The sequence below is a fragment of the Rhea americana genome, unplaced genomic scaffold (assembly GCF_003343005.1).
Source record: "Rhea americana isolate MKP2758 unplaced genomic scaffold, rheAme1 scaffold_2, whole genome shotgun sequence".
NCBI classification, from domain to species: domain Eukaryota; kingdom Metazoa; phylum Chordata; class Aves; order Rheiformes; family Rheidae; genus Rhea; species Rhea americana.
The window spans coordinates 5,394,826-5,407,033 of record NW_028186149.1 but is presented as its reverse complement, the minus strand read 5'-3'; the positions used below and the strand labels follow the sequence as shown (position 1 = coordinate 5,407,033).

At 44.2% G+C, this 12,208-nt stretch overlaps 1 protein-coding gene across 1 annotated transcript in view; it reads right to left on the bottom strand.

Moving 5' to 3' along the window:
• Positions 1-12,208, bottom strand: part of RFX7 (regulatory factor X7) — an 88,556-nt gene that overhangs the window by 58,186 nt on the left and 18,162 nt on the right. The window contains exons 3-6 of the mRNA XM_085303362.1: positions 11,413-11,560; positions 8,535-9,090; positions 7,912-8,464; positions 6,623-6,680 (exon numbers count right to left, since the gene is read on the bottom strand). Coding sequence (XP_085159488.1) covers positions 6,623-6,680; positions 7,912-8,020 — 167 coding nt within the window. The 5' untranslated portion in view covers positions 8,021-8,464; positions 8,535-9,090; positions 11,413-11,560. The remainder of the gene's footprint in view (positions 1-6,622; positions 6,681-7,911; positions 8,465-8,534; positions 9,091-11,412; positions 11,561-12,208) is intronic.

The following is a 12,208-nucleotide window of genomic DNA, read 5'->3' as shown; positions in this document are numbered from 1 at the left end:
GTTCGCGCACGTACGCGGTAGCGCGGGGCCCGCGGCTGTGCCCCGCCGCCGCTCGCCCGGCCCGGGCAGCGGCCCCAAGGGCGTCCCGGGACCGGCTCCTCTCTGACAACAGCCCGTKCCCCCGCCGGCGAGTCTCGGGGGAGCCCTGCGGCGGGAGCGCGCCGACCGGGCCGGGCGCCCCTCGTCCGCTGCCTCTGTGCCCCCCGTTTCTGCGAGCCGAAGAAGCGACGCCTCCAGCAGTTTAAAATCCCGAAGTGGCCTGCTGTTTGCACCCAAACTGTATCACTGTACATGTAACCTGGCACAGTAAACCAAAGGTTTGTGTACTTGGTGGCATCTTCCTGTTCTGTGGCAATTTACTTGGTGCAAATCATATAAACAGAGTTGGGAGTGCCTCTGCTGATTATCTTTTGTTTGACCCTGTTAAATAACTGGGCAGAGCTAAGCCCAGTGGGACCTCAGCCTTAAAACCATTCCAGAAAATGTGCTTCTACCAGCACCCAAGGGACACCGATGGGCCCACACACCACTATAAATTTAGCTCAACAGATGTGCAACATGTTCTCCGGATCGTAAGGTGCTGCAATAAATTGGAAAAAAAAAATATGTAATTTCAATGTTGCTTTCAGTCTAAATATATTTATTATTTAGTGCCTTGTGAGTTTAGTTCCCAGCAGCATCAAACTGTAGTCATGCTTATTTACAGCTGTATTGGCATCATATGACCAAAAAATAAGTTAGTTGCACCTAATCTGCAGAACTGATCGTGTGCCGGAGGCTATGCAACACCCCGCCGTACTGCCCATGCGCCACCGCTGCTGCCCCAAAGGCCCYGAAGTGCTGCCGGGCGCCGGCTCGGCACCCCACAGCGCAGCACTCGGGGTGGCCCGGGCGCCGCTGTCCCGCCAGGCCCTGCTCACGCCTGCTGCCGTGGGCAGCGTGCGGCTGACTGGGCACCACCGCTAAATGCATGGGCCAGGCTGCCAGATTGCATTTTTGTGGTGGAAGTGGTCACTGGGCCTCAAAAGCTATGTCTGCACTCACGTATCTCACCATCGATTCACCTCTTTTTCGGTGCGTTAGGCTGCGAGGCAATTTCTAGTGCCAAGCGTGATAGTTATGCCAGTAGTGCCTAGAGGCCCAAAACAAGGTCAGGCCCCTTTTGTCTRCAGAAGAGATTTCCTGTTCAGCCTGAGCAGTGAAGAATGTAACATTTTTCTGGGCCTGACAGCGGCAAGGTACCGGGCATCCTCGGGTCGCCGCTGAGCGGTGGCGCCCGCCGGCCTGGCGCTGCGGCGGCTCGCTGGGGGCCGCGGCGGCCAGCTGCAGCTGCTGCCTGCTCACGGCCCCTCAGCACAGGTGCAATGTSGGGCCGCTCGGCCTGCGTTAAGCCCCCTCCGTTCCCAATTCACTGGTGAATATTACTGCTGTTGGAGGTTCGTATTGCAGAGTCCATCCCAGACAGGTCTGAGGTATGCTGCAGCACAGAGGCCCGCACTCTGCTCTCCAAGATCCTTTTTTAACATTTTATTTAAACTAGTGTTTTCTTCACATTTTCTTAGTATGACTGAGCCCAGGATTCAGCTGAGGCTTTTTATATGCCTATATTAACACTGAATGAGGAATATTTTCCTCTATGTAGTAGGTAGGCCTATAAATGGAGGCCGGTTTATCTCACTGTGGTACAACCAACTGTGTTTTATATGCTCTGTGCATATGTGCAAAGTGGGTGACAGAAAAATGGCAGCCTTTTACGTGCCGTTTACATGACTGTATGCAATTGCAAAGAAGAAATAGATCCAGAATAATTTTTTTAAGCAAAGAGAAGCTTGCTCTGACACAATTAACTTGCAGACACTGAGGTGAATTATTCAACTGCTCAGAGCTTAACCTGCACTCAGGTGAACTGACTGGGATCTCACTTCTGTTTCTCTAGGAATATCCATTCAAAGACCATTCCCGCTCTCTGCTGGACGCAGGGGCTGGGAATACCTAAGTCTGATGCATATATCAGGGCTTCTGATCAGCACAATATAGAAATACATGACAATGAATGCATTGGGTTTAATTTCATGTCCCATCACTGTAAACAAAGGCAAATGCTTACGGCAGAAGCCTTAAGAGTGTTTGCAGGACTGGGATCTTACTTCTCATTTCTTACTTACTGTACTTACTATTTCTAAATGTCTATTTTAAAGACTGCAACAGCTCATCCTCGACACAACTAGGGGGTTTCTCTTCTAATGTCTCTGTTCCCAGGCATTCCCTTCCTACAAATGGATTTTGCTAGTCTAGAGACTGATGTTGTTGTATTAGCACTGAAATTCCCATCTTTTCTAACTCAAAAGCAGTGGAATCCTGCTGTGCAGGACAGATACATTCCCTGATCTTCAAAAAGAGACTGAAAGAGCGTTTCGGGGAGAGCAAGCCCCAGCTGCCTGCAAGAGGACACTCTCCGCTGTGAGGTCTTGGGGACAGGCAAGAGCTAACTCCATTTCACCAGATTAAATCCAAAAGCTGTGTTTATTTTTCCTCCATTTCTGGAACTTAAGAGCTAACACAAGCTCTCTCTGCAGGGAAAAGTTGTGCTTAAACTCTGTCTAACCTGTTTTCCTGGGTTTTCTCTACTGTACTTTAGTGTGGCTTTGTTTTGTTTTTTCTTCTCTGCTATGAATTATCTGTGGCAGTTGGGGAATATACTGTCTCATGCTTTTGAGGAGGAATGTGTCTGCCCTTTTTCCACTGCGCAGCCGGGACTAAGGGGTATGTGCTTTTCTGTGCGCTTCCTGGCGATGGAGAGACATCCGCAGCCTCTTGTCTAATGCAGGGCCGAGGAGAGACCTGCAGACTCAGAAATTAACCTGAGAAATGAGGCAGATAAATAATGAATCCTTACTATCTTTATCCTCAGGACAAGTGTAACATAAATTCTGTGAGGATATTTGACTTTAAAATCTTGCTAAAAAAAGACACTTCGCAAAAGCTTTAAACACTGGTTCAGTGAACTCCATTTTGATGCCTTTTTTGCAGCTCTCCTTCCCTAGGGATGTCTATCTCTGTGCATCTGGAGTTATGCCCAAGACATCTCCTCTCTGGTTCTCCCCTCTGTTTTGTTACTTCCATTCATGTGTAGCACTAGTCAAACGGGAGTGCAATAAGTAGTAATTCACCTAGCCAGTTTTAATGGACATATATGTCCAGCAACATTTATGCTTCAATTGTTTAAAAAAATCTGGTTTACCTCAAAAACTTTCACACTCATATCATATGAACCAACAGCAGACAGCAGAAACTGGGCTATGTTCAAATCAGGCAGTGTAAAGGTGGCTATTCTAATATATTCTATTCTAGTGAAAGCCTGCCTGACCGGGAATTTGCTGAACTTTGCTGGTTCTCGCAGCAGCTGGGTGGAGTGTAAGTAAGTGCTGTGAAGCAGGCAGTGTTGCAACCTGCCAAATAACAGGCAACACACTAAAAATGTCTGGTGAGTCTGAGGCAGCAAGCTCTGTCTCTAGCAAAGGTGAGGGTTCRCTACCACTCCAACTAGTTACGGAAGCAGTCTTCTTGGAAACCATCCTCCCTGGCCCCAGTTCTTTTCTGCATTGCCATTAATTTAGTCATTTATGTCTCTGCAAGGTAGTTTTAAAATGATAACAAAATGTAAATTCTGCTCTTACATCTGCAGATGTAAACGATCATCAGATACAAGACAGGGATGGTCCAGGCTCACGCAGGCCTGGCTATGGCTTGCCATGATAGGTCAGCAGAGAAATACCAYGTTTTGTTGCGCTACCACATAGATCATTTACAGTCTGTAAGTCATGATAACTAGATTAAATTCCMAAGAGCTGTCCAGATTCTTTGATGGGACAGATAGTTTGAAAGTTCTGGTTTTTGTAGACGGCTTCTTCTGCACAGTACAGGCTCAGTAAAATGAGCTCAGCTGCTGACTCTGAAAAAGTTGTGAGTATGGTGTTCTTATATACTACCTGCYTGGCTTCAAACTGGAAGATCAGCAGAGAAGAAAAGGGGAAGGCTACTTAAAAGGGGACAGTGTGTCATGAAAATAATCATTCAGACTGTACTGTACAAGGCTGATGATTGAAGAGGGATGTCACTGAAAGAAACACCAGATTTTGATATCTGATTGAATCAAATTTTAAACTGACACATCCTTACATTTTCAGTGTTGTTTGATAGCCTTGCTGGTAGAAGTCAGGGGAAAACATATTTTTAGTCAGACCCCTATACCATTGCCAGATCTTCTCAGCTGTGTTTTGCAGTGACCCCAAAACTTAGTTTTAGGGAGCTTCTGACAAAGTCAAAGCCAAGGAAAGAGAGATATATGCACGTTGCATGCACAAAAGCAAACAACACTTCAGTCTTTCCTTGATTTTTTCCTTTTGAGATTCAGTAGTACACTGGAAAGGCAGGAGCATGTAAAACTCAATGTTGCCTATCTGCTGTGGCTTTGATGGCAGAGACAGGGACAGCTTCTGCTCTCCAGGGCTCAGCATCTTCTGGGAACTGGCCTGCCATATACCTGTTGCCACCTGTATTGGCACAGAATTAGGACTTAAATAAGCTTCACTGCATAACATGACAAGGTACTAAATCCAGTTATGTGATAGCAGAAGGTGGGAGGGTACCAAATCCCCAAATTTAGAGCTCTGCAGTGCAGGCTGGGGGCAAGGAACTGTGCCCAAGGAACCACAGATTTAAACCATGCTGGGCCAAGTTTCAGGTCCCCAGATATACAGCGGATGTCCTTAATCTCATTACTGCCTGCAAGCATCCTGCAGGATTCATTTCCAAGTCCAACAGCATCCTGAGAAGTTCGCTTGTATCTCCTCCTGTGTATAAACAAACAGGCAGGACTGTGAACCAGCCATGGACAAGCACCTGCAGCTACTGCCCTGGATTCCCCATTTGGGAGCAGGCTGCCTTCTGAAAGATTAAACAGCAGCCTGAAGACACATTAAAAGGTTTTTTTCTCAGAGAAGCTGCTCCCCCAAAGGCAAGGAGAGGAAGATGCAAGTGGTACATTGTGTCCCTAGAGCACCACACCAGTACCAGCCTCACATTTTGTCTCGTCTCCTTTTTTTCTTTCAGCTCCCTATCCCCAACAAGACAGCCAGGTGTCCTGTCACATACAGCAGAGGTCAAAGCAGCCATTTTTAACCACTAGCACTTTCTGCCTATCTGTTTTTAACACTTCAGGGCTTTTTGGTCAAAACTTCAGCCCTCCTTCTTGCTCTGCCACATCCATGCAGCCTTTGGCCCTGATGGCTGCTCCACACAGCTCTTCCCAACATTTCCACCGGAAGCCCCCACACCTCCAGCACAGGCTCACTGCTGAAGGTGGCCCTGCATGGTGGGCTTAGGGGACAGCGCCATSGGAAACGCCTGGACTCCACTCCTCTACCATCTGCTGAAGCCAGCTTCCTCTGGCTGCAGGCCAGCACCAAGTAAAGAGACTTTCACAGCCAGATTTCAGACAACAAAATAACAGAGAAATATGGCAAAACATGGAAGTCCCTAGAGGCAACAATCCRTTATGGATCCCAGGTCCTTTCAGTAGCCAAATGGGTTCATTGCAGTCAACATTAGGGAGAAAGTCCATCAAGGAAGCAGTTCTAGAGAGCTGTAGTAATTTGCTAATTTTTAAGATTATTTCTTTCTCAGGATCAGGGATGGGGAAAAATTAAATTGTCAAACTGGATACTTTAACTTGCAATGTATGTATATGCTATACAGAAAGTGTGTACAGAGACAGAAGAATTCTTAATGTTATGACTGTAGGATATTTTTCATGGTATAGAAGAGAGAGAAGGATTCAATGAAGTGTGAATGATTTTTTAAAAGAACAGATTGCCATGTCTTTTAAAATAGGTCAAGTTTTTGGCCTAGTTTTCTTGATAGTATCCCTTCAAGCAAGGGAGTCTGAATATCCACGATAGTGCCACTGCTTTTTYATTCTTAGCCACATGTATGCATGCCTCTAGTTGTAAAGCAGGAATGTGCCAACATCAGAATACAATGGAAAAGACCAGGTGTGTCGAGCAACATTGCTGAACAAGTTACGCTGAATGGTAAAACTCCTACGGTGACCATGCTTCATCTCTATGTATAATGTTATTTGGAAACAAGCRTATTTCTCAGTCATACTTTACCTTTCTGCCTTATGCATACCTACATACCTACCTACATACACACATACATACATACATACATAYATAKATAGATAGATAGATAGATAGATAGATAGATAAGGTAACTGTTAATGAAACTAACACCTGCAGACCCACATCTTGTGGAACATGTCTTATTAATTCTTCGAAGTTCCAGGAAGGCTGGCACTGCTGTTTGCTTTCAGTCTTTAAATTGATTAAAATTAAGTCAAAAGCAGAATTACAAATAAGAACATTAAATTAAAGATACACAGTATAGTACTCATATGAACAAACCAAGGCTATCTTCAATAGAGATAAAATGCAATTGTCAGCTGTCAAAACAAAATGAATCTGTATGTGTACAATTATGTTCTAAAAAGGATGTTCAAGATGTTTAAGGGTGGGAGGGGGAGTCCTGCATGCAATATTAATTAATATAGAATACATACCATCTCTCTTCTGTCTGCATAGCAGTCCGGTACATATACTTACAGATGCGTCTTTGCTCTGAAAACATAATTTAGGTATAGAAAATGCTTATATATAATGACGTTACACAAACTTAATCATTCAACATAATACTCATACCAGTAATTGTGGTTGGCCTTAATGCAGCTACATGGAGTGGGGCAGGAGATGGRAAGGATTTCCTGCATCTGAGAGCCCTGGAAAAAGGCCAGGTACAAATCCAGAGTGCTTGGGTGCGGGGAGTGCAAGGACAAGACTTATCATCCTGCCTGCTCATCCCTAAGGCAGAGGTGGGAGCTCTGCATGTCCTTATTATGATGCAGGTTCTTCTCCTCACCAAGCTGCTTGAAAGGGAGAGTGCCCTCAGACACAACCTATCTAAAATGTACCTCTGTGTGGTGAGACTCTGTGTTGACCTCATGCACAATCACTAATAAACATTACTTGGCTCACAATGTGCTACAGTAATAAACATACTGAAAAGCTTGTCAGTGTATGCTCAGGAAAAGAAGTATAATCTGAAACAACAAGGTCTATGCATATATTCAGAATACAAATCTTTYGCAATCTGAGGAGTTCATTAGGGAAACTGTGCATGATTCCAATCAAGCTGTGATTGAAGGCAATGCAAAGGCTTCTCCAGCATTCATCACACTACAATGTGGAAAAAATAAGCCAGGCCTCTAACAACCGAGGCAGTTTTGAAAATACCTTTGTTTTAATGATTAACATTATTTTGCACTGAGATTTGTGGCTGTAACCACCATCATGGGTTGGAGCATTTGTCCTGTACCTGTTCAGACTTTGCATCCAGAGGACTGGAGCATCTGCCCCATGAGGAACAGCTGTGAGAGCTGGGCCTCTTCAGCCTGGGGAAGAGAAGRCTGAGGGGGGATCTGATCAATGTGTAYAAGTACCTGAAGGGAGGGTGTCAAGGGGACAGGGACAAGTTCTTTTCAGTTGTCCCATGTGACAGGACAAGAGGCAATGGGCAGAAATTGAAGCACAGGAAGTTCCGCGTGAACGTGAGGGGGAATTTCTTCACTGTGAGGGTGACGGAGCCCTGGCACAGGCTGCCCAGAGAGGTTGTGGAGTCTCCTTCTCTGGAGATAGTCAAGGCCCGCCTGGATGCAACCCTGTCTACCATGCTCTAGGTGACCCTGCTGAGCAGGGAGGTTGGACTAGGTGATCTCCAGAGGTCCCTTCCAACCTTACTGATTCTATGATTCTATGATCCTCTGCTGACAAATCAATGCAAACTGTTACTCACCTGGTTCTGTGTGCCTGCTAGGTATGGATTTGGTACACAAAAGATTTGAGAAAGTAGAAGAGAAGATATTCTCTTTGTGCAGAATATCACAAAGTGCAGGAAAAGTCATCTAGAGAACTCCCAAGGATATCAATATGTGAGCAACTCTTCTTGACATATTACTCCCACTACTTCCTGCAGGACAACAACACAGCACACATGAATCCAGCTTGAGTTTTCATACTGGCAGTTCCTCCCAATACTGTTCGTACAACAAAAATTCTTCTAGTTCATAACAGATCATATATAGACTGCTTAAATTCTTCCAGTAATAATTCTAAGGATATTATCTTTATCTGCTACAATCTGAATAATTAACAGAGACACCAAGCAGATTTGAGCTGCCTTTGATAAGTGGCAACAAAATATTTACATATCTGCAACAGTACCTCTTCCAGTGGCTGACAAAGTCCTATCTGTGAAGAAAAGTGTTCCTCAGCATGAATATGTGACTGCAGAATCACTCAGTAACACTGGAGGACTAAATCTCATTCATTTATAGTCTTGAGTCAAACTGAAAAAAAAAGTCATACTAACCATTTGCATTACATATGTTTATAAGCTTCATAGGAAGTTCTCCTTACCGTATAGAGTTTAACGGGCCATGGACATTGTTTTTTCTTATCAACGTAGAACATCAGAAACAAAGGCCTCTGTAATGCTGCTTATTGATGGCACATATGGATACACAGGTGCAGACTCTTAATGCTGTCACCCACCTCTGTAGGTAGTTTATGCTCTATGGCTCTAGAGTCAGCAGCTCGACCAGATTTCAGATGGGAAGGAGCTGCTCTGAGGTCAATACAGCTGAGATGGCAATGCACAGGACAAGCACGTTGCATGCTCAAGTAAGGGTCCAACTTGGCTGCCCGAAGGACAGGATTTTATCCTGTTGGGCTGAAGCAATCTTCTGCAGAGCTGGAGCCAAGAACATTGAAAGAAARTGTTGCTCGTAATCCATCTGGCTGAAATCTTATCCTTATCCTATCTAGGCACTGCATCTAGCTCAGAGCCAAAATTAGGCTATCAGGAGAGGTACTACAGAGATGTGGATGAAGCCAGATGGCTGTTGAGGGAACTGGTCCAGGGGCAGGTACGTGCAGGCCTTCTTAACCAACATTTTTGGGTTGGATCTTGAACCTAGCAAAAAACAAAAAAAACAAACAACAACAGATCAGTGTAAAGGGGACCAGGATGACATCCTTTATCAAAATGCTTCCAATGTCTTTATAGAGTTTATTGCAAAAACTGCTAATTAGTTCAACAGTTACAGTATCACTGCTCTTACAAATCAAAACTGCACACAGCCAAGAAACAGCTGTTCCCACACTCTAAGGCTTCTAACATTTCTCTAACAAATCAAAAGAAAAACAGACTGAATTATAAACTTCAGCATAAGCTAGCACTTCATGTCCTCTGTTATGTTTAATGTGAACTCAAGAGATGATTGATATATTTTAAAGTTAATAGCTTTTTAATAAAATGTTATGTGTGAAAATATGGAAATCGGGATAAAAGCTGCCAGCTTACGACTGATATGTTTTGAGGACAGGATGAAGTGTGGGGATTATAATGGATCAAATCCTGACCTTTGCTGTTTGGGATACTGCTCAAAATTTTTTAGTAGTTTTCATTTGAATGAACCTCTGTTGAAGCAGCTCAGTTTATGTAATATAAACCACAGCACACTGGAGCTGAATGTGTTACACCACTGTTAGAAGGATAAAATAAATACCTCAGGAGGTCAACTTCCTAACTTGATCTACTTGTAACTTTCCCCATGGGACATGATTTCACATACCTGTACAATGCTGATTATTTTGTAATTGGAAGCAGTAAAAAGAAAAGATTGGAAAAAAAAAAAAAAAAAAAAAAAAAAAAAAAAGAAAGAAAGAAAGCAAAAAAGTGGCCATCCCTAAGGTGGAGAGAGCAAATACTGCATGGTGCACAGTACACAGCTGGAGTCACGAATATTCCTTACATTCCACTAAGGCCTTTCTTAGCAAAATGGAGAATATGTTTTGATACTAATACGATGTTCAGGAGGAGCCTTTGGAGACTTCTGCCAGAGCATACAAAATGGCTGGTTCTCAGAAATACATAAAATACAGMGTAAGAAATCTCTGCACAGAGGGAAGTTTATTGTTGTTATGCCATTATGTTCAGTTTCTTGCATCTCTGTCATCACTCAGCATTAATACGCTTCGGGAGAGCAGCAAAAAAAAGACCGTAACCCAAGTCCTGCTATTTCCTCAGGCTGGCTGTGGGGCACCTGTCTGCTGGGGCCCATCTCCCACCAGGAGTTGTGGCCCGGCGAGAAACAAAGCAGGCTGAGGCACTCCGGAGACAGCACATAAGGTCGTTGCTTGTTTCTGCTTCATCTTCCTTCGGCAGCTCATTTTCTGTCCTTCAGGAAGTGAAGAGCAGCAGATCTCCTCCAAAGTCAGGAAGCAGAGAATGAGCTGATCCCATTTCGCTAATTACAATTTCCCATGTTAGGGTTTTTTTCACTTTTTGTTTTCCTCATGCCTCCTCTTTCAGGTTTTAAAATGTCCCCCAAATCTTGGCAGACCCCAGGCTCCAGAGTCCTACTGGTTAACCTGAGTGGAAGAACACTGCTATTCACATAATGCTGTAAAGGCCAATTCGCCAAATCTGAGATCGGTCTAGGAGCAATCCCTTTCTCTGATACAGGTTGTTTTCCGTCCACATTCAGGAGGTAGGTTGGCCAGAAGGACGGTTTAGTCATTTTATTAACACAGCAGACACGCAGCTTAGACCCATGCCTATCTGGGCTTCTAAAAACAGTTCRCAGTGAACATGCCCTGCGGCTCCCTGGCAGGGCTGCTCCCATACCAGTAACTCGAGCCGGGCGCTCACGGTCACCCTAGCACAGCCAAGCACAGGGAAATAACAGCATCTTTAGAAACTGCCACAATGGGTTAAAGCAGCAGGGCAAGCTGCACACCCGCGCCTGAGCCTCCCCCCTCGGCAAGCAGCAGCGCTCAAAGAGGGAAAACATGATCGTGCAAATGGCAACTTCTTACACAGAAAAGCTGCTTTAAAAGTTACTGCAGTTAACTAGTTTGACTTGGAGTGGCTTTAGCCCTCTAATGCAGAGGTGAAGGAGGGAACAGAAAGGTATCGGCTGCGCTCAGGGCTCGCAGARCCATGAACGAAATGCCAATTACATGCCCAAATTCTGCCCTCAGTGAGCTGGCGCAGCTTATAGCTGATGATCCACTTGCACAACCACGTCTGAGGATAAACTCTGCCATGGCAGAGATACAGAGCTTTATGACTAGCAATCTAACCATCCAAAAGGAAATGATATGCTGCATAAAAGCTAGATAGGTGGCTAGAAAAAATGATGTTTTTAATTTTACACACAGTGCATTTAATCTYGAAGTATACATGCAGACATAGTTATAGTTACACTGTTAACTTTTAAACACGACAGACCTGTCCCACTGTATGAGATTGTCATATTTTTGTTCCGAGTCTTTTTCATTTTGAGAGCTTTCTTGAATAGGACGTTCAATAATCACAATAAGCAGTTGCCTCTTGGAGAAGAATATTGCTCTGCTTTTCCAATTTGCTCCCTTCCTTTCTGAAAGCATATGCAAATTAATGAAGAATAATCATAGCTTAGTCATAAAAACAATCTGTCAATATTTACATAGTGCTCTTTCATTTCTTGGTCTTGCTTTGCTAGTCTGATACTTAAATTAAGCCCAACATGCATCATCAAGTCATGGATCTTGAGAAGATGATATTTTGAGATACATTTGATTAGCAAATGATAATCCACATGGAATGAGGGAAAGTATCCTCAGCACGATTCAAARTAATTGTTAAATGACAGGTCAGGATATAACAGGATAGGGGGGAAAAGAGCAGGTAGGCAGCCTCCTCCTAGCGAGCTGAGCCGCCGTGTGCAGCAGCAAGAAGGCTTTGGGCTCTGCATTTGCAACTTCCTCAAACTTACTGTAAACTTTAAAATTGCTTTGAACATCTTCTAAATAAAGATGCAGCTATGACAATTATGTCAGATCCATTTTAAACTCTTTGGCTCATCTTTGTTTCTTTGACATCACTCTTTTCAGTGGCCTAAGGAAATCCTTTTGAGAAAGAGGAAGATGAGAGCTGGAAAACTCCCAACTACAGTTTCAAGTAGTGCAAGTGCTGCTGGTCCGTGAACCATGTGCAAGACAGAGCAAAACAAGAGCTACAGGATTGCTTTCCAATCTCACTAGCA